The sequence below is a fragment of the Lolium rigidum genome, chromosome 3 (assembly GCF_022539505.1).
Source record: "Lolium rigidum isolate FL_2022 chromosome 3, APGP_CSIRO_Lrig_0.1, whole genome shotgun sequence".
NCBI lineage: Eukaryota > Viridiplantae > Streptophyta > Magnoliopsida > Poales > Poaceae > Lolium > Lolium rigidum.
This window is the reverse complement of record NC_061510.1, coordinates 305,184,390-305,211,987: the sequence shown is the minus strand read 5'-3', so window position 1 is coordinate 305,211,987 and position 27,598 is coordinate 305,184,390. Positions and strand designations below refer to the sequence as shown.

General features: G+C 43.8%; 1 protein-coding gene and 2 long non-coding RNA genes across 4 annotated transcripts; all 3 read right to left on the bottom strand.

Annotated features, from left to right (window-relative positions):
- Positions 1 to 4,135: 4,135 nt before the first annotated feature.
- On the bottom strand, positions 4,136 to 10,435 carry LOC124703665 (exocyst complex component SEC3A-like). The gene is made up of 13 exons (XM_047235888.1): positions 10,388 to 10,435; positions 10,184 to 10,298; positions 10,018 to 10,082; positions 6,773 to 6,943; positions 6,616 to 6,695; positions 6,408 to 6,486; positions 6,125 to 6,222; positions 5,863 to 5,971; positions 5,685 to 5,753; positions 4,946 to 5,011; positions 4,756 to 4,845; positions 4,329 to 4,468; positions 4,136 to 4,173 (listed from the first exon to the last, which is right to left on the bottom strand). Exons 1-12 carry the CDS (start codon positions 10,421 to 10,423, stop codon positions 4,358 to 4,360), a joined length of 1,089 nt encoding a protein of 362 aa, XP_047091844.1. The 5' UTR covers positions 10,424 to 10,435; the 3' UTR covers positions 4,136 to 4,173; positions 4,329 to 4,357.
- On the bottom strand, positions 8,336 to 9,265 carry LOC124703667. The gene is made up of 3 exons (XR_007003213.1): positions 9,227 to 9,265; positions 8,802 to 8,941; positions 8,336 to 8,633 (listed from the first exon to the last, which is right to left on the bottom strand). It is a non-coding gene; the product is annotated as an uncharacterized LOC124703667 (long non-coding RNA).
- A 1,202-nt stretch (positions 10,436 to 11,637) lies between the features above and the next one.
- Positions 11,638 to 19,769, bottom strand: LOC124703666. Of its 2 annotated transcripts, none has more exons than XR_007003211.1 (3): positions 19,617 to 19,769; positions 12,897 to 14,008; positions 11,638 to 12,130 (listed from the first exon to the last, which is right to left on the bottom strand). It is a non-coding gene; the product is annotated as an uncharacterized LOC124703666 (long non-coding RNA). The 2 variants fall into 2 exon arrangements; XR_007003212.1 differs by lacking the exon at positions 19,617 to 19,769 and adding an exon at positions 14,834 to 15,811.
- Positions 19,770 to 27,598: the final 7,829 nt, after the last annotated feature.

Below are 27,598 nucleotides of genomic sequence, written 5' to 3'. Positions count from 1 at the left end.
CCTCATGGATAATTATGTACAAACTTCTTTAATTAATATGTTTCATTCCTCACTATCGTCTTGATATTTTTAGACCCCGATCATCACCTAACACCTTGCCCAATGGACACACATCTGAAAACAAGGGTCCAAAACCTTTAAAATGGGTAATCTACACGAATTTTCACTCGGCGGGGTAATTAGTGTTACAAATACATAATTAGAGTGTAAAAAGTGAAATTCACTCTTACAATTATCATCGATTGTAACGGATGAACTTGCTGAAAATCCTCCATTCTTTATTAAATTTACTACCTGCACACAATCAGACCGATTGACTGAAGAATGAAGTTATTACTCTAATTCTTAGATTTGTTTGTTCTTCTATAATAGCCATACTATATATGTTATATTTCTACCATTTTGGCTAAATTAATGTTGCGCCAGCTTGCAATTAATGCCCGACTCCTGGGAAGACCGTCACGCGAAGGGGTACACGATCCACGTTGTTTGACGATACGAGGAAACCTTCTGGCCATGGACAAAAATAACGTGGGAACGTCTGGAAATAGGCACGCTGGCCTGACGCCCTGTAAGCCGCATGATCTAGCGAGACATTTTTCGCAAAAAAGTAAAAACCCTAAAAGAATCAAAGTTGTCAGGGATCTCGGAGGGAACGTTTTCCCAATATATTTTTCCTAAAAAAATGGAGTTCCGATTGGTCAGGATATATATGGCCCTGGTTAGGACTTAGGACTCGAGAAACGAGATCTGTGCACCGTCAAACAAAACATGCAGCAGTTAAATTTTTTCTGCGACGCGATCTGTACATCATCAATCAAATATATATACTAGTATAACCTAAAAAAAAGCCCTAAGAGTAGATCGACTGGATTCAGGATTCGACAATGGAAACTATCGGAGAGGAGATTCTGCGCATGATCCTGCTGAAGCTGCCGACCAGAGACGTCGCCCGATCCAGCTACGTCTCCAGGCTATGGTCCATCCTCCTCCGTGATCCATCCTTCCGCAGACTCCACGGCAAGGCCGCCCACGTCGTCTCCGGCTCCGGCGGCGGCACCGCAGCGGAGACCTTGCTCATCACGGAGATTCGAGATGCCTTCAGAGGTCTCGAGATGATCGTTCGAAACATCTCCATGGAGAAGCCCTTGTGCCACGTCACCAGCCTGGCGAGAGCGTATGGCCCCGCTAACGCCTGCAACGGCTTCATTCTCTTCGAGTCCTGCGTCGAAGGCTGCCTCTATGTCTGCAACCCCATCGCCGGCGAGATGTTGAAGATTGCCCCTCCGCCGGAGGCTAAATCAAGGAACGGGCACTCGTACGCCATGGGGTTCAGCCCGTCCACGGGCCAGTACAAGTTGTTTTGTCTCTTCTTCTTCCATGGGATGCAAGACGGCTACATGGACGTGTGCACCTTAGATGATGGCGCCGGCGGGTGGCGCCGGCACCCATGCCCGTTTTGCGTGACAAGAAGCACGCACGCACCGCCGGTGCTAATAGACGGCAAGCTCTACGTGCTTACTCAACATTCAAGGAATTTTCCTGAAAGGGTACTAGCGATCGACGTCGCGAGCGAGGCCCATTGCACCTACCTTCTCCGGGATTTCCCTGGGGAGATGGTGGCCAGGCACGCCTTCAACCTCGACGGACGGTTGTGCATCGCAGAGCGCATCCTTGAGGACCGGCAGCTCTACTTCTGGGTCATGCCGCCACTGCAGGGTCGAAGGCTCCTGGACCGCAATAACGACCAGAAGCTGGGGTGGGAATTGCTCTATTCCTTCTACCTGGACAAGGACGATGCCAACAATTACCGTGTTGACTGCCCGAGGGGCGCCTGGGTTGACAATGATGATAGGACGCTGTGCTACAGGCAGGGTGATCGTATCTACAAGTATGACACCACCACCGAGAACAAAACGCCCCCTGGTTTTTTCTTGAAATGGGACCACCGGATACTGGGACCGGCGACGGCGACTCCAAAAATATACCTAGACCACGAAGACGAAGACAAACGGTGGAACATCTATGGGGGCTACCGTCCTAGCCTACTCTCGCCTCGTCTTGCATTTCCTTCAATGTGGTTACAACAACCCCATGACGAAGAAGAACACTATCAGAATGCCCTTGTACATGCTCTCACCTGCAAAAACTCGTCAAATAAACGATTTTCTGCATGTTCGCCAGATTGTGCTGGCGATCGGCGTTCTGTCAAGAGGACTCGCAAGAGAAAACCAATTATCAGGCAACACAACAAATAGAGAACCATGAGAGCACACAACGGTGTGACGATCACTCACTCCTACCCCTTGCTGTTGCTAGTTAGCATTTTTCATTTCTTAGTTCGATCCTATTTTGGAAAGTTCGATTTTTAGAGGAATGTCATAGTCATTTTTCATATAAGGCATGTTTGATTTGCAGAATGTCATAGTCATTTTTCTTACGAACTAGTACTTTGCAGATAATTTTGGAAGAATTTTCCATTGACTCCAACCTTATGCAAAGCTTCATTTGTATCGATCACAACTATGCAAACAATTAATCATTTATCCAGTTATTATGGAAAAATATCACATGTTTATTTTTCTGTAATTTCCTACTTGTCTCTTTATTGTACTTCTGGTATGTTTAATACATGGTCGTGTAAAAGATCAATCTGCTAGAATACGGAGTATGTATATCAGTTCAGAACCTCGTTAAACGTAGCAATAGTTGTAGTGAACTGTATTTTCTTCACGAAACACTGCATGCATGTAAAAGCCGCTAGAATGTATATACAAATTTTATTTTTCCTTGGTATCTTAACAATAATCAAGGCTTAAATATAGGTACAAAATTCTTGTTAACTAGCAGAAATTCTGGATTAATAGTAACAATACCAGAACTTTGTTGGTTGCTGTGTGATCGGGTGTGCATGTAGATCATCTTGCTAGTTCTTTCATATTTGTCTGTTGTTCATTTATTTTGCTCGTATCTATTCAAACAAAAACAAGTCTTCCATGCGGAGAGAGATATTTCGAGGGAGTTTCACAAATATTTCATAGTGTGCCACGTATGTTTCATTGATCTTTAGAAGTAGAAACATCCATGGAACTTCATCGAAATATGCTAGACAGTGTAGACACTCGATGAGATATTAATTATTAAATCCATGTGTACAATGTTAATCTCTTCAAAACAGTAACAATACATCGTCAAATAGCCAATGGACAGAATTTAGACGATGGACAAAGGTGCGTAGCTAAATAGCCAAACTCTACATTCGGCTGACAAGGTGTCCATCCTCCGTTGCCCATTCACACCCATCTATCTGAGGGGTGCGAAATGCCGAGCGCGGAGCATCTTGTGGTAAAGTGCCGAGGACCTTTAGATGGTTGTGCTAATGCCTGCCTCTACTAATACGGTGGGACCCAAGTGTCAGTGAGCATGTTGGTATGAAACTGGACTTGGACAACGATATAAATACAAGGCAGAGAACAAATGCGAGGGGGTTCTGAACGGCTTCGGCCTTCCCTGCTTCTGTCTTATCCTTCCTCCTCCGCTCTTCTTCTTCTCCTCTGGAATGGCTAAGACCTAAATTCATGGCTTGTAATACCAATTCCTGAGAAATAGATTCCTCTGAGTAGAGTGGTGTTTACAGGTTGTTCGTGAAGGAACATATGGAAAGGTAGAACTGTAATGCGGGATATTAGTGGTGGAGCACACTCAACATCCGAGGTGCTTCTGGAAGAGCCTTCAAATACTGCAGACTTGTTTATATATACGATTTCAATTTTTAATGTTTTCTTGAGAACTTAAAACTCATTGGGACAGTTTTCAACAACATTGCGATGTCATGTAATCATCCACAGAGTATGGTTGCATTTGTGAAAATACTTTAGCAAGCTCACTTGCCAACATACGCGGTGTTTCACGTGCAAACGCAGAATAAATTCAGGATTAACTCTGACTAAATCTGCAGTGTTACTTTTATTCTTACATACATGCAAAAGTAGTTGGAACACTGCCCTCCTTTTTTTCACAATTAGGACAAAAAAAACAACAACATTGGGTTCTCGCTGCTAATTTAGATACGCTTCTACATAATCACGAGCTGTCGGTGAAGCATGCCGACAACCACCTCACTCGCTCAGGCTCAAACCCGGATCGGCTCAGTCCTCTCTACAATGATATTACCTGAATGCATGGTGTGAAATGAATATACTCTTACATGTTACAAAAAAAAAACTCATACGCCATACAAGAAAGAACAGATAATACCAATAAGTTTCATGCAAAAGAAAAAGTAAGTAGCAAGATACAATAACCAAAGGAAAATTGGGCAAAGTTACCTTGTAATGTTAATCAAACAGCAAAGTTCCTACAGAGCTGCTAGGGTATCTCTCATATCGTTGACGGATGTCACGGTTTCATTGGGATATATTTTGGCAATCAGTTTGAGGAAGGTCGCATATTTATCAAGAAACTCCTTCTGCAAACAAGAAATGACACAACATAGAATTAGCAATATAATTCTCATAGTTAATTGGAACGGACTACTCGATAATTACAAGCTAAACTTTAGTGGGTGCAGTGATCAAATGCACCAGCCAATATGAAACTATAAGTACCACTGGAACTAGCACTTTTAGCACTAGCACTTCCATTATTTCAGTCGAGCAATCTATTCAAAGGAAACGACCTTTCGTCCTTAAAATATTCAATGGTGAGTTTCCTTGTTTATTATTTATTAGTCTTAAAGTGAAGAAGATGGAATACCTTGCATTTTTCCCATAGAGAAGGTAGCAATTCTTCTGCGGTTATGTTCTTCTGTAGTTTTCTATACATCGCGTTGATTGTTTTGTCAAGCTGTCATAAAGATAAAATGAAAATGGTCAAAAATATGTTTTTAGATCAGTTGAGATAATTCATAGGAAACAGAAGAAAAATTGTTCTACTCTTTACATACACCAGTTAGGCTCGACTTCAGCATCTTGCGGAAATCTACCTTCGACATTCCAACTTGGAACGGTATCTGTACAATTATGTCATAAGGAAGATCCATGGAAAATAGATATTAACGAAAAGATCAACATGGACTAAACCTGGAGTACTCAAACTTTGTATACATTAAATAGTTAGGCAAGGGAATGTATGTGTATGGCAAGCAAATACATGTTAGCGACATATTTTACATGAGAGATTTCATCTTACAACTTGGTGCGTGAATCTAGAACAATAAGAAGTTTCATTAGGGAAAGAATCAGTAGTATTTCTGTGTTCCTGTTTGTATATATCACAGCATAACTAATTTAATATTATTTTGGGTTGTGAGTCGTGACATATATATAAGTGGTATTTCGCTTTTCTACTGACAATAGATAACTGATCAAGACATGCACCATGATCTTAATTTGATTACAAAATTAAGGTGGGAATCCTTAAGAGGTTAATAGGAAGTCATTGGAGCAGCATGGAAATTATGATATATAATATATATAAGTGGTACTCCGGCCATTTCTAAATAGATATTTTGGTATCTCAAATTAAATAAAAAAACTTCTTATATTTTGGAACAGAGGTAGTATCATATTGAAGTGCAAAACTTAGGAGGATTGTAACCAACTCTATCTTTTCAATGAAATGAAGAACAAAAGTCTTTTGCGTTTTCTTGAGAAAAGAAGTGCAAACCTAAAGGCACTACTTACCTCCTCAGGACTCATGTTGTACATCAGTTCCTCAATTCTCCGAGCATATTGGAATAACTTTTCAAAGTGCTGAAATAAAAAAATAAACAAAAAATGGTTGGAATGAGGTAATATAGAGGCCTAACTGTATACATGGCCAAAGGCAATATGGAACCAAAAGGAGTTACAAAAAACTTACAATATATATAACAAGATTAATATGGCGCGAGCAAGCTTGTTCATAAGCTTCACTGGCTTGATGATAATATTTAGCAAGTGTTGGCACAACATTCGCTAAATCATATAGACTGTACAGCAGATATAATATAACAGGTCAATGAGTTGTCGAGACCATTAGGTATTCTGGATAAACATACATAGATATCCAGCATTTCTATAAAAGTGGTGTTAACTCTTGAAAATGTTGTATGAGGAAGGTGCACAAAGGCAAGAAACAAAACCTGTGCTGGAAAGCTGCATAATTCTCCAAGAGTACTATATCAACATATTTGGGCTCAACTTGAGCAATTTTCTCCAGAGTCACAAACATAATGGTAACCTATTTCAGTCAAATAGAAATATTATCTAAATCAGGAACTTATTATATAGTGTAATTATAGTTCCGACTAGTAGTATTGGACTAGGTTGAACAGAACTGTCAGTGATTATCATCTAACATGGTTTTTAGTTAAAAATAATTTGTTCACTGAGAAAAACATGCTCTGCATTGCAGTAAAGTCTTACAATTTTCGTATATGCCTGGTCAACAAGATCCCTGGATCCATTGATATACTGCTCCATACGCGCTGCAAGTTGAGAAAACCTATATATAAAAAACAAACAGTGAAAAACTACATATAGATATAGACATAAGCTAGCTACACATTACATTAAGCTAAACACTGGCCTTTCTGGATTTTGCACAAGTATTTTGAAACAAATAACCATGTACCTGGGAATATATGGCACCACTCCAACTTGTCTTACATTTCGCTCATACTTTTCGATCTGGTAACATGCATCATCGACGAACTGTCCTGCCCCAAAAAATTAAACAGTAAAGAACGAAACAGAGTCTCGAGCGAGGCTACCTAGAGGTAGAGACAAACCCTGCCAAACAAAATGGTTATTCTTGTCTCCAAGTCATCAAGAAGCACAGGCACATATCCTGCAACCTCTGCCTTCTGAGCAGAAATATATCGATCCGTTATGCCGTGCATTGCTATACAACTCAATGGATCTAGCTTGAATGCCCAGTCAACTATAGCATAGAAGTCCTCCTGAAAATATGGTATGTAAAACATGTGAAGCTTCCACGGCTGGAATAGCTTAAATTTAGTTTTGTATTTATCCAAAAATAACTTTTGGTATTTAACCTGTCTCCAAAATTTACAAGTGGAAAAGAGAAGAACACCAACCTGAATACCATCGAGCAACTCCTGTAAGCATTGGTTCAGCACTCCCAAATCAGCAGCACTGCTACCTGGAAAAATTGGTAAGATGATAGTTTTATAGCATGCAAAAAGCACGAATAGTTTAATCATCATGAACACTGTTTAACTTAAGTGTCGGTGGCTCATTTACTTGGTTTGACACTACTCCCAGAGGCTTCTGAAGATCTTGGACTATTTTCCTCACTATCTGAAGCATCCAATGCAACGTCGAAGCACATAAAATGTGCCAAGAACGAGCTCTGCATCACGAATATGCATGATGAAAAAGATTTCATGTGACATATAGTATCATACCAGGACTTAAAAATGCGTAGAATTACGAACAACCTCATCAACAAGAAGCGGAATAAATACAGTAATCATCTTGGAGTACGCATCTGCAGAACTATCTGTAATACCAGCTGACTGATTTGCACCTGCAGGACCCTCAAACAATGGTGTGCTGCTCTTTGATACTTTTGAACTAGATCGGAGCTCATTAGAAAATTCCCGGGCCTACAAACATACATACATACACATGTTATGTTATGTTCCATTTTCCATATTGCATGGCTCAAAAAATGCCCTTGTACATGCTCTCACCTGCAAAAACTCGTCAAATAAACGATTTTCTGCATGTTCGCCAGATTGTGCTGGCGATCGGCGTTCTGTCAAGAGGACTCGCAAGCGAAAACCAATTATCAGGCAACACAACAAATAGAGAACTCTGAGAGCACACAATGGTGTGACGATCGCTCACTCCTACCCCTTGCTGTTGCTAGTTAGCATTTTTCATTTCTTAGTTCGATCCTATTTTGGAAAGTTCGATTTTTAGAGGAATGTCATAGTCATTTTTCCTATAAGGCTTGTTTGATTTGTACAATGTCATAGTCATTGCTTCTGTCTTCTCCTTCCTCCTCCTCTCTTCTTCTTCTCCTTTGTAATGGCTAAGACCTAAATTCATGGCTTGTAATACCAGTTCCTGAGAAATAGATTCCTCTGAGTAGAGTGGTGTTAACAGGTTGTTCGTGAAGGAACACATGGCAATGTAGAACTGTAATGCGGGATATTAGTGGTGGAGCACACTCAACATCCGAGGTGCTTCTGGAAGAGCCTTCAAATACTGCAGACTTGTTTATATACGATTTCAATTTTTAATGTTTTCTTGAGAACTTAAAACTCATCGGGACAGTTTTCAACAACATTGCGATGTCATGTATCCACATAGTATGGTTGCATTTGTGAAAATACTTTAGCAAGCTCACTTGCCAACATACGCGGGTGCTATGTTTCACATGCAAACGCAGAATACATGCAGGATTAAGTCTGACTAAATCTACAGTGTTACTTTTATTCTTACATACATGCAAAAGTAGATGGAACACTGCCCTCCTTTTTTGGCAATTAGGAAAAAAAAACAACGTTGGGTTCTTGCTGCTAATTTAGATATACTTCTACATGATCACGAGCTGTCGGTGAAGCATGCCGTCAACCACCTCACTCGCTCAGGCTCATACCCAGATTGGCTCAGTCCTCTCTACAATGATATTACCTCAAAGCATGGTGTGAAATGAATATACTCTACATGTTACAAAAAAAAACTCATACGCCATACTAGAAAGAACATATAATGCCAATAAGATTCATCCAAAAGAAAAAGTAAGTAGCAAGATATAATAACCAAAGGGAAATTGGGCAAAGTTACCTTGTAAAGTTAATCAAACAGCAATGTTGCTATAGAGCTGCTAGGGTATCTCTCATATCGTTGACGGATGTCACGGTTTCATTGGGATATATTTTGGCAATCAGTTTGAGGAAGGTTGCATATTTATCGAGAAACTCCTTCTGCAACCAAGAAATGACACAGTAGAATTAGCAATATAATTCTCAATGTTAATTGGAACGGACTACTCGAGAATTACAAGCTAAACTTTAGTGGGTGCAGTGATCAAATGCACCAGCCAATATGAAACTATAAGCACCACTGGAACTAGCACTTTTCGCACTAGCGCTTCCATTATTTCAGTCCAGCAATCTATTCAAAGTAAACGACCTTTCATCCTTAAAATATTCAATGGTGAGTTTCCCTGTTTATTATTTATTAGTCTTATAGTGAAGAAGATGGAATACCTTGCATTTTTCCCATAGTGAAGGTAGCAATTCTTCCGCTCCGCACCAGGGATGGTAATGTCGAGTACCCAATATGGTATACCCATGTCACTTGTGGAGAAAATTGAGCCGAGGAGCCGGTCTTCTCTTCTTTTCCCAATCGTCATGTATGTGGAAGAGAAAAGAAGGTCTGACTCGTTTCGGGTTGGTCTGATTCTGCTTCATGGTGTTCTACTCCGACGTCTGCGGCCGGCGTTTGGAGGTCGTCACTCAGGCGGAGCTCCTAAACAAGCTCCCACACTGGCCAGTTCTACTGCGCCGGCTCGGGATCTAGAGGTTCTCCGGGTTCCTCTTGAGGGCATTATCTTGCTTATTATTCTGGTCGAATGGCGGCCTTGGAGAGTTTGTCCTCGCACCGGTTCTTCAACAGCTAGCGCCCCGTTGCTTCTCATGGCTGAAAGGCGGCCCTCCATCTTCTCCCTCTTAGCAGGCATGCCAAAGGGGAGGGTCTTTTGCAGCTCTATCGCGGTAATCAATGTCTGCCTGTCTCCAAGTGGCATCGTTCCCGGCGACGGTGTGGGCGGCCAAGGCGTCAAGCTTGTCTACACCTCCGGTGGAGAGGGTCCCAATGGCGTTTTCAACTATCTTCTTAGGATCAACTATCTTCTTAGGGTACCTTTTGCAAAAGTTAGGACTGCGATGTATTTTTATTTCATTTGGAATAGCATAAATTTAGTCTCGTATTTATCCAAAAATAACTTTTGGTATTTAACCTGTCTCCAAAATTTACAAGTGGAAAAGACAACACCAACCTGAATACCATCGAGCAACTCCTGTAAGCATTGGTTCAGCACTCCAATATCATCTCCACTGCTACCTGGAAAAATTGGTAAGATGATAGTTTTATAGCATGCAAAAAGTATGAATAGTTTAATCATCATGAACACTGTTTAACTTAAGTGTCGGTGGCTCATTTACTTGGTTTGACACTACTCCCAGAGGCTTCTGAAGATCTTGGAGACGTACTATTTTCCTCACTATCTGAAGCATCCAATGCAACGTCGAAGCACATAAAATGTGCCAAGAACGAGCTCTGCATCACGAATATGCATGATGAAAAAGATTTCATGTGACATATAGTATCATACCAGGACTTAAAAAATGCGTAGAATTACGAACAACCTCATCAACAAGAAGCGGAATAAATACAGTAATCATCTTGGAGTACGCATCTGCAGAATTATCTGTAATACCAGCTGACTGATTTGCACCTGCAGGACCCTCAAACAATGGTGTGCTGCTCTTTGATACTTTTGAACTAGATCGGAGCTCATTAGAAAATTCCCGGGCCTACAGAAAGATATTGGGTAGGAGTCAGATCCAAAAAGAGAAGAAAACAATCGATTCTACTAACTACTAGGACGCATGGAGTTACCGGTGGTCGCCTCGCCGTCGGCATGGCAAGTCCTCTCCTCTCCTCTCCTCGCCAAAGTCCAAAGTCACAAGTCACGCACGCGATGCCGCCCGCGGTGTGGCCATGACCTTGTACTTATAGGCTCTGTTTGGAAGGAGAAGAGTCCATTTTTTTCTTGACGGGAAGCAAGGAGAAAGATCACACTTGGAGAAATTAGGGACTGATTGGTTGATTGGCCTGGCACACGGATCGCTCTCTTCACAACCATGCGATTGAAAAGGGGAGATGAAATCACAGTCATTAACCTGCGTGGGCACCCTAAACAGTCTGGAGATAATTTCTCCTACCACCTCCGCATGCACCTAGAAATTTATTAGCCTAGCTTTTTGGGCTCTTCTGGTTTTTGGTCTCCCGAGGAGATACATAGGCTTCCGAAGAAACTAAAAGTAAAGTGTGCATACCAGACGGCTGCTCCTCCGATAGTCTAATGATATTGTCCCATGGATTCATTCCTTAGCATGAATAACTTGACGATCATTTTTTCTCGGCGGATATTTCCGAGATCTCGCCGGAAACCGGTTTCTCCGACACCCATCCGTATACGAACATACCAACCATTATTTGATTATTTTTGTAAATTTTTAAATGATTATGATAAATTGTTGATTAATTTTAATTTTGTTTAGAGGATTATCTCGGCTGCTAGGTATGACATGATTTGCTAAATACCAGATCAAATTGTCTCCTCTTCGTTGCTACTGAACTCAATAGTATTTTGTTTCAACTCAACTCGTCATCTAGAAAGTGGTAATCACTGCCTTACAATATAGTGGCATCTCATAGAACTAAACATACTGGCGAGACTAAGATGGATCGAGAGCTAGCTGGTCAAAGCATGTACTCGCCAGCATAAAGCAAGATCAATCATATAGCCACATCGATGGGAGCTATAACATTATGAAATGATCCTGAGAAACCTTCGGAAATAATCCCGAGATGTTGCCCAAGAATTCTGAAATTAAATTGGACTCAAAAGCAAACCACCCTTCTTTTTTCAATTAACGTCATATAATCAAATGCAGAGCGTATCCATACTACACATCGAAACCCAGAAGCAAACCAAGCATCTATATACAATCAAGCTGGTACCTTTGAGCTAGCTAGTTCAGGACAACTAGGTACATAGACAGCTATATGTGGTAGCAAGTATACAAAACGGCGTTTGGCAAATTGAGCTGTCCACCTGGGTGACATTGTCCTTGATGATGGGTTCATCTCGAGGCCGTGCATGTACGCATGCCTGCTTGCTCGTGTCTAAGAGCTTGCATGACCTTATACATGTTGGAGCTCCACCCACACTTGGAGGTCAACCCCACGCAGGGGAAATCGATGCCAGACTTCTTCCACTAGTCCATCAGTTCCTTCATTCAGGTTCTTGAGATTCCGTGGATAAGTTCTGCAGCTTCTTGTCCTCGTAGTCCAGAGGAGGCAACATCATCAAGGTCAGTAAGCTGCAAGGAATGATGGGGTTACTTCACAAGCTTGTAATAGATTCCAAATTATAAATATTGCAAGGTCAAACCCGCAAAGATTGATTGGAGTCGGCATGTAATTCATTGAGGGGATCCACCTAATAGGGTGCATGCCGACATACACTGGCATTTTCAGGTTTAGATGGATAAAATACTCTATCTTTCTATTTGTTTCCTTGGTACAGACAATTCAATGGTGTATTTAGCATAACCACATCTACGAAAAACAAGTACATGTGACCTGGCAACTATTGGGTCCTAGGTACGAGTTCATCAATTAGCAATTCCCCTAGATGTCCAAATATGCGATCAAATGATCAAAGCACCTGTCCATTGAAATTTTTGGTAAGCATGTTACACACAGTACCACTAAGGATGAATTCTCTAAACAAATGAAATCATCATTAACTAATGCTACAGACTAAATTGCAATTTCAGCAAATATTATCCATGTTGGACTGGCATAAACTAATGGTACACAGTAAAGAAAAGCACTGTATTCATCTCACTACAGTTTCCAGTCAAACCTCAAAACGGATTAGACGATATGCTGAATAGCTACAACCATTCAATGAACCCCATGGTGGCACCAAAGAGTGCATACACATGAATAAGCACAATGGTAACACTATCACATAGTTATACTATGACCAGGTCATAGGTTATAACAATTCTACATCCCTTACAACATGGAGTATTACTGAACCTGACTGTGAGATGAAAAGATGGCATCACAATAACATACCTCATAGTTTCTCTTGCTCAAGGTATGGAGATTTTCTAGTTGTTCCTTGATGCTTCTTGTAAGGTAAGGGATACCCTTATGTGAGTTGGAACCGGAAAAGATACAAGATCACTTCTTCACCAGATTATAAAACTACAGCCTCAGTAACTGAAGCAGGACAAATCTCTCCAATCTAACAAGCTTCACAAGACGATTCATGTTTGTTACACCATAGACCAATACGAGAACAACGAATGGAAATCCCCACGCATAAAAAATCCTCCAATTGCAGTACACAACAGAACAAAGCCGGCAACATTCACTCAAAGACAATACCAATAATAAGAAGACACAATCCACATAAAGCAAAAAGTGGCTCATGAGCGACTGACAAAGCCCCACAAAGACAGCAGACCAGCGTAGCACAACCCCACAAGGTCAGCAATAACAATGGCCACCGCCACATATGATCCAGCAGAGATAGCATCACAAGAAAAAAGTAGGCCAAGCAACCAGCAAGCAAAAAGGGAATTTGCAAAGAGAAAACAATGACAACAGCCCGCCATAAACCATCCGATAGTGACCCCGAAAGAAATGACAGGGGAAAATGAAGACAACACAACGGATCCCAAAGGAATAGAATCCATTTGGGAGAGTTCTCATTTGTCATGTATACGGGCTCAGATGGGCTCAAATGACTAGACAACAGATCATTTGTACCTTGGTTGGCAGTAAAACAAGGGTAATGAAAATGCATGATATATGCAAGAGTCTCTCTGTAATACATAATGCATTTTACAAATTGATAAAAAGATCAGTTTAACTTTGAACAAAGCTAGCCATTGGGTATTTTTAAAACAAGCTTGAAGATCTCTAGACTTGGTCATCCATGTATCCACCATCCCAACTTAGGGAGAAGGAAACATGTGTATGCATCGCTTGGGAAACCGGTGATTCGAGAAACGAATTGTTCTTACCAGAGGTGGACGCTTGGACAACATGTCGACGTGGCGCCACTATGACAAGTTTGCGACATGGAGGAGGGGACTGCCGGCCTCCCAGCCATAGGCTGGCAGTGATCTTCCAATCAGGTCACAACGCTAGAGGTCACAACAGATCTCCTCAATGACAAGCTGCACGAAGAAATCAACACATAATCAGATAACATTTCTTAAATGCCGTTGATAATGAGCTGCACGAAAAATGTCGACATATATACTATCACTTCCAGGATTGATGAAAAGACAAAGTGAATGATAAGAGTGACACAACAAATGAAGCTATAAACAACTAACACACCAGTTTTCAATCAAAACATATTGCTTTAGCAAATAAACGACAGCCTCATACTACAACATATGTGCAAAGAACATGACTGGCCCAACGCCATGCAGCACAAGCATATCAACTAATAACCAAACTGTCAAAAGCGTTTACACATAACTAATTAGGTCCTATAGTGTCGAATGTATCAGTGAAAAGGGGACTAAGGTAGCGGCAAAATGTGAGACACACTGTACTTGCATCTAGCTCAAAAACTATTGTCCAGAGTAACTGCTCACAACCGAAATAAGTCACTTCTATGAAATTTCATGCTTGATCTATTACCAAGTGATACCGCAACCAAATTCAGATGAAAATAAAGCTACCACTGTACCAAATTTCATGGAATAATTATCCAGCAACTTGATAGACCATCCGGAGCTCAACCTGAAGAAACACTACACAACACACAGCTAGATAGCAAACTATGTTCAGGCACGACAATGCAGCAACCTAAAACTTTAGTGACATCACTACGAAGTCTTTCACCACACTAAACATGAAATGAAACACCACATCACTGCATCACACATGTCATAAGGCACATACCTAATATAGAATTTGTTCATGGAAAATAAGACAAGATCGACTAAGAAAAAGTATGACATTGAACTGAAGATGAACCAGTAGCTCACCGGAGATTATGTAGCTGAGGCGAACATCACCGCCAATCACAGAGCACATGTGAGACAGAAAACTGAAGGTGAACTAGTAGTTCACCGAAGAGCATGAAGCCTAGGCTGGACATCATCGCTGCCAAGCCGAGGAGGTAGCCCAAGCGTGGGGCCAAATCAAGCCCACAACCTCTAAAGCTAGTGTTTGCAGACAGTCCTCAACCTCACAAAGATTGGCGATTGCAACACAAAGCAAAGGAAATAAGACCTTATGAATTCTAATCCCAGTATGATATGAACCTATCAATCTAGGGTGAATCCGGACTTGATACATGTCCAGGATCCAACAGGACATCTTCGGTTCCGATCCAAACTGCTGCTAAGCTGCAGGCTGTCCTGCTGCTGGCTTGGGCTTCCACCTGCTAGAGTGTATTCCCCACGTGCCATGATTTAACCTTATTACAGTTTTATTCAACCTGAATACTTGGCAGATCCTACAAACCAAAATGAAAACAAGGGCATATGGAAGTTGGATATACATACTTTAAGGGCAGTTGTCAGCTCCTCTGCTCCTGAAGCTGGAGATGGTCAAGACACAAGCTAACACTTCACCTAAGTATGAGATCCGACGGTCCTCCTCTTCTCTTCGGAGCCAACGGTCTAGATGGAACAGCTCTTTGACGTCACTGTTTACCATCCAGGAAGAATATTTACTATTCACCTTTTACTGTTACATGTCTGTCTGTAATAACGGGAACAACCAAACTGGCTATATGAGCCCCCTTCGTGGGAAGACAGAGCTATCGATAATGAAATATGCTAAAGGCAAAAACCCTAGTTATCTGTTCCTTATTTCCTGTCTTAGATTAGAAATCCCCAAAATTCATAGATTGGGTCTCCACATCGGGAGTTTATCTGTCTGATTCCTCCCGGGATCTGACAAATTGGTATCAGAAGCCAGTCCATCCTTGGACTCAAAAAAATTCTCGCTCAGAGCTTACAGCTCGAGCTCGAGAATTCGGCGGCGACTCGATTGGAGAGACGAGGGAGGTTGGGATCTCCCGTGGAATCCCTCCCTCCTCTCCCCTTTCCCGGCGGCGGGGTGTTGGTCGACGGAGGCGCTGGTGGCGGTGACGTCCTCTACGACGTGGTCGACGGCGGCGGCTCGGCGGCGGCACTGTTCGGGCGCAGATCGAGCGAAGCGGCACGGTTGCTGGGGATCATCTCCCCCAGCGGTCAAATCCCGGTGCTGCTCTTGGTTGGTGCGTCTTGGAGTTGGGCGCTGGCAGCGGGAGATCGGCAGCAGTACAAGCTCATCAACTGCTCGATGAAATGCCTAAGTCAAAGACGACAGAAGCAGCGGTGCAAGAACTCGAGGCGCTGAAGCTCGACATGGAGCATGTGAACACACGCATGGAGGAGATTGGAGTCAAACTCGACGGCTTTGAAGGTAAATTCTCCACCTTGAGCGACCAAATGAACCGGCTTGAATTATTGTTGTCTGAGAGCACCGGTCGCAACGCTGTCCTGGAGGAAGAACGTCGCCGTGCCGAAGCTATGGCGGCTGAAACTGCTGTGACAGCGGCACAGGCTGCTGCTCAAGCTGTAGGTCCACCTCAACCTGTGATACCTGCTGCTCAAGGTGCAAGTTCCTCTAAACCTGCAACAGATGAATCCAGAGGTACCAGGGGACACTCTCAGCCGCCGCACTGGCGCAGACGCCCTGACATGGCCCGGCCTCAGCAAGAATTAACGCACATCGAGCAGCAGGACAAGAACAAGAGGCAGTTTGAGTATCTGGATGTTGATCAATACTATGAGCACCAGCAGTTGCAGGGAGACGAACACCACTACAACAACCAATACCCACCCTACCACCAGCCCTACAACCCAAACACATACCCATATCCAGAGCAATACCCACAGTGGAACCAATATCCTCATCACCATGCCAACCCATCGTACCATGTTCCACTAAACCCTGACCCATACAATCCACCAAATCCCCATTATTACCCAAACACAATTCCAGATTGGTCCTACCATTACAACCCCCAACCAAACCATTAGTACAACAACTACCACCCTCCACCCACTCACCAAGCCTACCCACACACAAATCTTCCACCAGACAATCCAATAATTCCTCAAAATCAAAACCGCAACTATTACCACCAGCCAAACCCTATGCATCGTCAAACTAACAGGCGCCCTGATCCACCTCCCCATGACAATGAGGACAGAGAGCACCAGGACAGAGGTTACAATGATAGAGGAAATTATCATCGAGCAAATCGATACCAAGAGCAAGATAGAGATGCTCAGTTCTATAGGTCAATTGCCAAGGCTCCTAAAATGGATTTCCCACGTTTTGATGGCACCCATCCAGAGGAGTGGTTGAGAATGACTGACAAATACTTTGCAATGGTATATGTACCAGAAGATGCCAAATTTGACTATGCCCAGATGTATATTACTGGCAAGGCTGACACATGGCTGCGAAATTCGGGTGTGCTTGACGAGGGCCTCACATGGAAGCAGTTTACTGAAGTGGTGGTGCAAAGGTTCACTGAAAGCAGTTCTTATGAGGCTGTTGAAGAATTTAATTGCATCAAGCAAGGTTTAAGTTCAGTGCATGACTACACAGACAGGTTTGAGGACAAGAGATCAAACTACAAAAAACAAAATCCTGATGCCAAAGGAGGCATATTACATAAAGTGTTACATCAACGGTCTCCGTGCAGAGATCAAACACTACATGAAGCCACTCAAACCTGCCACATTATATGAAGCCGTGGAGTATGCCCGTGACATGGAAATGGCATCACAAGCTACAGCACAGAGTCATAATCGACGCTTGAATGCAGTAAACACAAATCGCAACAGCTACACCTCTCAGTTCGCATCTAAACCAGTGACAACAACAGAGGGTGCAGTGACAAAAAAGGAACCTGATAAGCCAAAACCCAAATTTGAGGCTAAATACAACGAACCAGGGACTTGCAAATACTGTGGTCAGAAATGGTTCTTAGGCCACAGATGCCAACAGTACAAGCGTTTAAATATGATGGCCACTGAAGAAGATCAAACTCAAGAGGAAGAAACATTCCATGACACTGAGCAGACAGTTGACACAATGGAGCCACCTGAATCTTCTCCTACTGTACATAACCATATGATGCAAATATCTCTGCAAGCGGCTAAAGGCAACAGCTCCACGAATACCTTCACACTCAGGATAAATATTGGAGGCAAAAGAGCTCTAGCACTAGTGGATACGGGGAGCACTCACACATTCATGGACCTCAAATTCTCCACAAAAATTCATTGTCACACAATCAGCACTTTGGAAAAAGTACTAGTGGCTGGAGGTGGCGAATTACACACAGGGTCCCACACAACCGACATGGAATACACTGTGCAAGGCCATAAATTCCTCAACGCCTTCAAAATAATACCACTGAAGGGGTATGACATTATATTGGGAGGTGACTGGATGCTAACTCATAGCCCAGTTACTTTTGATTATGAGAAGCGGCATGTCAAGATCAAACGAGAAGGCAAAGAGAAACTTTTTGTTTCGAAAAAAGCCTAACAGCTCAGGGGGGTAATTTATATTTTGCCTGCTGGAATCCTAACGTCCACAAATCCGCTACAATTATACATCATGCACAAAAGCTGATTGATAATTTTTATCAAAGGTGATACATATTTCAAACTGGGTATTGAGTACCCTCACGTGCTAGCTGGTGGCCTCAGCCCATCAAGGGTCTACAGCAGAAGGTCCTGCCATCAGATGTTGATGGGATGACTTTGCCTTCTGAGCGTCCATTACTCGCTCTCTTACTTGATATCTCCAGCAATAGCAAAATGAATAGGTGCATATCCTACAACAAGATGAACCAACAGAAATATCTAACCAACAACCATATTAGAGGCTCACACGGAAGCTACAATCATAAAAGAAAACTTGGATACTGCAGCAGCACTGCTATGTGACTGTAAATCTGTCATTCGCCAAGAAAAATAGATAGGTTTTCTGCAGCAGATTGGTGGGCTGTTCCACTTAATCATCAGACCATGCAGCATTAGTACCAAGCCCTAAACCACTTTTGCAACATAGATATAGGATATCGACATCCATACAACTGTTGTAAAATTTTCTTCCCGTGAAAGTATAAGCTCCAAAGCTATTTTTCTGTACGTCTACACTAATATAAAAAAACACAAGAGGGGTTTGATCCATATAACATCAACCACACGATTACCCGCATCTAAAGCTTCAGAATTCTCCAATGATGCATCAGTTACCCACTTAATCATTACCCTTAATCACCTAAATCTAACAATTATGATTAGCCTAAAGATGTGGTTCCATTTTCCACACCCCACGCCCACGCCATTTGCCACCAATCCCCCGCCCGCACAGATTGTACCAAAATTGTGGCATCCACTCGAAAAAAAGAACCGCCCGTCATCGAGAGAAGGCACGCCGCGACCTCCCAAGTCCTGATGATATTTCCTACTGTATCGCCCCAGGCGTCCCGCCACGCATTTACTGGGACATCAATGAATTATGGTTAACTCTGGGTGGTTTCAGTAATCAGAAGACACTATTCCAACGGGAGAACACACACCACCCTCAACCTCGGTTTATTTTTATATAAATGGTTTGTGTTGACTAACTTTTCAACAAGTATCACAAGTAAAACCATCGTCACTTGGACATATTCAACAAGCAGCAGAAAAGAAACACCACGGCCATTGCACAAGGAATAGACATGAAGGAGGAGAGGGGCCTCACCGGGTAGGTGCAGGTTAGGAGGTGGCCGACAGCAACAGGAACGGAGTGGTCTCCGCCTCTCCGGCAGCAGCAGGCCGGGGACGGAGTCGGCGGCCGCAGGTCGGGGAGGTTGTCTAGGAGGTCGGCGGCGGCGGCCGGGAAAGCGACCACCATACTCCTCCTTGCCTCCCTGCAACGAGCTCCACGATCGCGGGACGCGGACGCCGCGGAGGAGGCCTTCCAGCGCCGGCCGCCCCTGCTGCTTGGGCCATCGCCCACAGCTGGTGCATTGAGGCCGGGAGGCGCCATAGCTGATAGCTGTGAGTGGGGGCGTGACCTGCAGCGTGACGGGGGCGCCCAACTCCATGCTCTCTGGATGGCGAGGACAAGGAACGGCCGGGAGGAGGTTCTCAACGCCGGCCGGCCCCTAGAGCATGGCGGACGCGTGGGGCATCAGTGGGGTTGATGGGATTGGCCTGGGTGAGTGGGGAATCCGGTGGCGAGGGAATCGCGTGGCCGGCCGGTGAACTGCGAGGCGGGGAGCAGCAGCGAGCGACGGCGGCGGCGGCGGCGGCGGCGGATCCCTGGAGTGAGAGATGGATAGGAGAATGGGGATTGTGAGGTGAGGTCATGCGTTGTGAGGTGAGGTGAGGTTTTGTTGCTCCCACGTTAATTGCGTCCTGTTTTTCAGCCGATTAGATTTGGTAACTCACAAATCATAAATTTCTCCTACTAATGATCTCCATATTGATTTATTTTTTACAGGGAACAAATACCATAATAGCCAGACTGCCTCCTCGGGTTTTGGTTTGTCCGCTAATTATTACCTCTCCCTCCTCGGGTTTTGATTTTGGCTAATTAATACAAATACCATAATGAGGAGAAACATTGTTGCCGACCCTAATGGTTCCATGTAGACTGCTCACAAAACCGTCGTTGAACCGGGGCTCGTCGACTCCAACGATCAACCTAACATGTACAATTGCACGAGACGGCTACGACATGGTCTCTTACAACCCATATATCCTCGGTCGGACTCCTCGAGAATATTGGAACTAAGTACTTAGTTGATATTCTAGGTGCAGTGGAAAATCTCTCTGTTACATTCACCGCTTGCATGTGTCGCATCCACTGTCACGTGCTCAACATCGTCAACGAATGTATGTTCTTGTACTCGCACATTACCTCACTAACACAAAATACCGACTCAACTCCCCAAGATCAACAACTACACCCCGAATCCGCACATACCAAAAAAACAATGAGTGATGAGCTTCCATGCGAGATGAAGGCGGTGCATGCAGGGTGGGTGCCGTTGCCCGGGAAGTCCAAAAATTATTTAAATATAGGCCTTAAAACACTCCCCCACTTGCTAATGTATATATAGGCAATAACCCAAGTTTTGAAAGATGATTGAGGGCAACATATGAGGAATCAGCTAAGGTAAACGGAGAGTAACGCAAGTACAGAGGACGGTTACGGGAACAAGACCATCAGTTTGATCAAAGCTCGAGGATATGAAGAGGAGACGACGTGTAGATGCTGGATCAACATTAGGGTGTGGTCCAGGGAATGAGCAGGCCCTCAGCCTGTTTGACGAGTTTAGTTCTTTCCCGGCCCGATTAACGAGAGGGCAGCCTAGTCGGTCCGTGGAGTAGAAGCCCATACACGTTGGCCAGGCCATTCGATGGTAATTAACGCAGAGAAGGGGTTCCAGCGATGATTCAAAAAGATGGATATACACGAGATCTAACGGTCCAAAGTATCAAATCGATGTGGATTGGCCCTGGTGTCTTAATTACATATTACTTATGCAATAATGGTGCTCCCAGTAAACACTTCAATGCTTGGTTTGACTTTTAACTTTGACCTATGAAATTCTGCATATTAAATCTCGAGCTATGTAAAATATTTTAATCACGATCATCGTTGGAGATGATTTATGTGAATCGGTGTTACGCTCTTTATCGCTCTTGGCAATCTTTGGTGTCGGAGCCGTCGAGCACTATTGTCATCATCGTCCCTAGTTTTTGCCAAGGGATAGTTAATAACTATAGTTTATTTGTCGCATATTTATTTGATTCAATTATTTTATGCTTTGGGATTTATTACCTATTATTTCATGTGCCATTAGGCTTGTTATATTATGCTAAACATCGATATATCGCTCGTTGGACACACCAAGGATGGCAAGATAGTCACCATGCACACCTTACTGGTTTGAGCACCCTTATAGTTGGACACACCAAGGATGGCAAGATAGTCACCATGCACACCTTACTGGTTTGAGCACCCTTATAGTTGGACACACCAAGGATGGCAAGATAGTCACCATGCACACCTTACTGGTTTGAGCACCCTTATAGTCATCCTTTTTACGACAATGTACACCCGAGGTCTTGGCTAAGTACACACTTATATTTTTGTAAGTTTGGTCGACGTCATCACCACTAACTACGAGAATTAAATTCAATATTAGTCCATTGTCGTCAGTGGCAGCGTATACGTACCGAAGCCATGTGTCCAAAAAAATATTTTCTTTATTATACTAGCAATTTACAAATCTTGTACTAAACAATGTTTTGTACTTATATCACATGGCCTTTACATCACCATCTTCGACGTGTGTACATTGTCAAGCTAATGTCGAGGGCGCAACGCCCGACAACAACTAGGTTGCACACCCGTTGTTCCTGATGCCTTAGTTGGAGAGCTATTTGGGAGTTATGTTGAAAAGTGTACAACTTTTTTTAAAAAAAGCTTTAAGCTTTGGGATGGAGGTAATAGTGTTTATGGTTGTATCATCATGAAGTTATACCTATATTTGCACGGATGTGGGCCTTGTGTTGGCCCGGGAACCCATCAATGTCTACTTTGGCATTATGATGTGGGCCTTGAATACATGAGACAACTTTGGCTCTTTTCATCCCTCTATCCTTGGGATCTAGCCTAATAGGAGCAATATTATGATCATGGTGTTACAAGCAAAGTTATCTTAGCATCCTAGGAAGAGCGTTCAACAACATGTTGTGTTTCAACCATGATGATGACAATTCGGTGTCGCACCGTCTCGGTCGTAGCCTTTCGCCAGAAGCACTCTAGCTGGTCATATAGTCTCGGGGTATAGAATGCCTTTCCATCGACACTCCTCAATGCTCTTTGAATTTGGTGCATGCACATCCCCCTCCCAATTTTTCGGTGGTGGTATTTCTACAATCGCTAACATCATCGAAGCTCCTAAAGCCTAGCATATTGGCTCAAGGTTTCTTAAGGCGTTGTTTCGGTTCATGGCTTCTTGGCCTGCGCTGACTCCATCGCCTCACACAAGCGCATGTGGTGTGGTCGTGAATCTACAGGTCCTCCGCCATCGCCGGGCCACGGTTGGTTTTCACAAGGCGTCTACACGCAAATACCCGATTATCCGTGTTGTGCTTGGACTTGGCATGCCGCAACAGATTGTTGTCGTCGAATCTTTTCCAAAAATGGCTCTTGGAATATATCCCAATGGTGACAAGTGCTACCACGTGTATAGTGCATGCATGCATCAATTCCACTCCTAAGTCCTAACCAAGCACGCAAGGGAGTTTTGCATTTTGAAGCGTTATTTTGGGCCCAAAATTATGGACGGAATTTTGGCCAGCGAAACTATATCCGTGATTTACCTACCACTGAAACTCTCGCGCATACCCGACTCCTCCATCTACCTCTGAAACTCCTCCAAATAGGCTTTCGCCCGCTACCGCCGCCCCAGACCACCGGCGGCCGGCTCCTCCCCTCCACCTCTAGCGCGCCCAGATAGACGCAGCCTCCGCCCTCTTGCTCCGCGACCTCGCCCCATTCTCGCCTCCGGCCGGTCCACCCCGACCTCGCCACCGTCCGGCGCTGCTCCGGCACCGTACCTCCTGCAGCATACCTCGCCGACGCGCCTCCAATCGAGCCTAAAACCTCGCCGCCGCGAAGCCCTAAGTCGCCGCCCGGCCGGCATCGTGGTCGTGGACTACCATTTTCTTCCGCGTCACCGACCTCGCCTCGCCGCTCCGTCCCTCGACTCCCTTCACCACCGGGTCCTTGCGCTTGGAGGCCGTGGCCATGCGGATGGAGCCGTACAGCGTCGTCGCCGGCACCGCAACATCGACCACCGCAGGTCATTCTCGAGGTATGAGCCGTTCTGCAACCCAAAGCCCCCAATCCTCTTCTCCCCAGTTCTGAAAAAATCGCATCTTCCTTGTGCAGGCTGCCGGAGGAGGGCTGCTGATGGTCGCCGCCGTCGGCGGGATGCACTGGTATCACGACGCAGGTGAGACCAATTCTTTCATCTCCCGCACAGATTTGCAGCTGCAGGAATTTTGGTTTTGGGGGAAAAAATGCATCTGCTTAGTCACGTGTGTATTCGATCAGTCAATAAATGTTCAGAGTGCTATGTTGCAGCACGAACCAATCTTGCAGGATAGCCAGGCTATATAAAAATTCCATCTTGTGCTAGGTTCAGAAGATGTACTATATTTGTTTTGCTATAGGATTGGAGTAGGTTCTTTTAAAATTTTAGAATTGGTTGTAATGATCTGACGGTAGATAGATATGCGTGTACTTGGTCATCTATTCGAGTTCTTTTCATATCTACAACCAACCTTGTATTTTTAAGGTTGGCAATCTTTTCACTTGGTTCAAATCTGAATATGAATTAGTAATTGCTAGATCTATACTTTGTTATCCATAATCACGAGTTAATGGATCATTGCTACGCTTTGTGCAATGGGAAGAATATGAGCTAGCAAGGCGAAGTAGATGTAGCCATTTTACACCTCACAAGAGCTTGGCCATTGGTTATGGTTCCACACAGAATATTCATGTTTATTACACAAGATCAGATTGTGTAGAATGAATCTAGTCATACTTATTTTGATGCATAATGTAATCGTTTGCTTATATAGCTCGCTGACCATTTCATTTTTTATGGTTGGGTGTCGTCTCAATGTCTCCATGTCGCCCATGACGCCGACGTGCACCCGACCTGCTGCTTCCGGACCGGCTGGGGAGCTGATGCTATAACTGGCACCACTCCAGGGACATCTACAAGGCTGGCGAGGGCAGCTCCAGCCTCTGAGCCAGGGGCGGCAAGGTGTGCTTCGTCCACACTGACAAAGAAGATGACGCGCAGGTAGTACACGCTCATGCCCAAGGTCGAATAATAGCTCCTTTCTGTGTTCTTTTTGTTTGGAAGGAATATAATTCAACTTATTGAAAGTAATGCATCTATATAACTTGGTCTCTGCTAATCGTATGTTACAAGATCCAGTTATATGGGTTGAATATGCGAGTGGTCAGTAGGTTGATACTCTCACTCGAGGTAATATTCGTTGTGGTGTCAAATTTGCTGCTTTTTGAAGTTTTTTGCTCCCTGTTAGCCTGTCAACTTCACTAGCATTACTATACTGTATGGAAAATGCGCTCACAAAATTAAATGAGCCAAATAGCAGGGTGACAGTGAAGTTGAGTTGTCTCCTGGTTCAGATTGGGTGGACAGTAGTTCAAATAGCCTTGTAAATATTGTATGTGTGGCTGGCCTAGTCATTTGACAAGGATTGCTATTGTGCAAGGTTAAATTGCTGTTTTGATAACCTTGGAACCTGGTTATACATAGGGCTGGGCCTTGCAAGTTCAGAACCTGGGCATACATAGTGTGTGTGCTATGTGTTTGTCCTAAGTTCAGAACCTGGGCAACAACAACATGTATGTGTAAAATACATGTATGCCTGGGTTCAAGATGATTGATTCATGTTTTTACATTGGAGAGATTATTTATCATTTTGTCTTGTGAATGAGCATGCATGTTGGATGCTGGTGAAGAAATAGCTTTTTTTCATGCTGTTGATTTGATTCTATTTTGCAATTTCCTTGTGTTTTTACCAGTGCTAGAACAATTCAATTGTTTTGCTAGGTGGGAGACGTTGGTACCTAATTTGGATTCCTATAAATGGACATGGACAGATATTATTGAAATGATTTTTCATGTCCTTGTAGTGCAAACTGTGGGCACCTGAATGTTGCCTTTTGTGGACTGGTTCTTGGTACGGTTGCTTTTTCTTTCTAGTGGCGAAGTTGGTATGTCAGATTATGGTTCATGATGGTTGTGCTGACAATGCAACATTGATAAGTTAAATCTGTGAAACCTATATTTTGGTTGCTTCTGTGCACTTGAGAGCCATTTCGTGCTAATCTCTATATTTTCTGTTGGGCATTTGAACAGGTGATTTCTGCGATTCGTACGTTTGGAGATGGATTATTCTATCGTTGATTAATTGATTATGAATCGACGAGGGATAAGGAAAAGGAGCAGCAGTGGATTTGTAGAAAAGGGTCGTGCAAATTATCAGTTAGCCTTTTGCATTTAGGCATTAAATAAGAAGCCGCAAGGAGAGGAAAAGAAAAGTTTTGTTTAGATCCCGCATGCGATCCCTTGGCATGGGATTTTGGAGTTTGAACCACAGAAGGTCGTAATAAAAGCAAGCGGAAGTGCGGAGAGGGAGATAGACCGGCCGTGTCGATTCGATTCGTGCCCACCGTAGAATTAATAAACGACGTCATCGATTTCATATACTCCCTCCTTCACAGTTTATTAGGCGCGCGCGTACCCCTAGGTCACCAATTTAAGCTATATAATTTAAATTATATAATATAAAAATTATATCATTAGAAAATAGAACATCTGAACTTTCTAGTGATATAATTTTTATAACATATAGCTAATGCTAACTTGATCAAATTTGCGACCTAGGGGTACGCGCGTGCCTTATAAACTGTGAGAGAGGGAGTAGTATGCTGCTGCTCCGTAAGCATTGGGTTTAGGTGAAGAGGAAAAAACGAGACGTTGGGAGAGAGGAATTAAAAGACGCAAATTTCCAGCAGACGTTTGATTTGAGAGCGAGATGGAGAATTGGATGGATCAATCTCGATATTGGAGGGCCTTTAATTTGAGTTGATGGCGGACGAAAATGAAAGTGCAGCGCAATCATCGTTCCTTTACGGCTTTCGAGAGGCAGAAAAGATTGGCTGGCTTCGGTTCCGGCGTTTCCTTTTTGATTGGCTGGAGTGAGAAAAGATATAAATACAGCGCAGCGCAACGCGAGAGAAAAGAAAAGAAATAAATGACAGCAAGGAGGAGGAGGCGATGCGATTCATCATTAATTGGTTCCGTTGGCTGGAGTGAGGGACGATTCGTTCGCGCTTAATTTTCACGTGCGCGCGGAGAGCTAACCGAAGGCCGAAGCTAGCGCGCCGAGGACCCAGAAGCATTCCAACGCGCGACGAGGACAAACAAAACGGCCGCCGTTTCTTTTGTAAAATATAAATGCTGCGACGCGATCTGTACATCATCAATCAACTATATATACGAGTATAACCTAAAAAAAAAAAGCCCTAAGAGTAGATCGACTGGATTCAGGATTCAACAATGGAAACTATCGGAGAGGAGATTCTGCGCATGATCCTGCTGAAGCTGCCGACCAGAGACGTCGCCCGATCCAGCTACGTCTCCAAGCTATGGTCCATCCTCCTCCGTGATCCATCCTTCCGCAGACTCCACGGCAAGGCCGCCCACGTCGTCTCCGGCTCCGGCGGCGGCACCGCAGCGGAGACCTTGCTCATCACGGAGATTCGAGATGACTTCAGAGGTCTCGACATGATCGTTCGAAACATCTCCATGGAGAAGCCCTTGTGCCACGTCACCAGCCTGGCGAGAGCGTATGGTCCCGCTAACGCCTGCAACGGCTTCATTCTCTTCGAGTCCTGCGTCGAAGGCTGCCTCTATGTCTGCAACCCCATCGCCGGCGAGATGTTGAAGATTGCCCCTCCGCCGGAGGCTAAATCAAGGAACGGGCACTCGTACGCCATGGGGTTCAGCCTATCCACGGGCCAGTACAAGCTGTTTTGTCTCTTCTTCTTCCATGGGATGCAAGACGGCTACATGGACGTGTGCACCATGAATAATTTTTAATGTTTTCTTG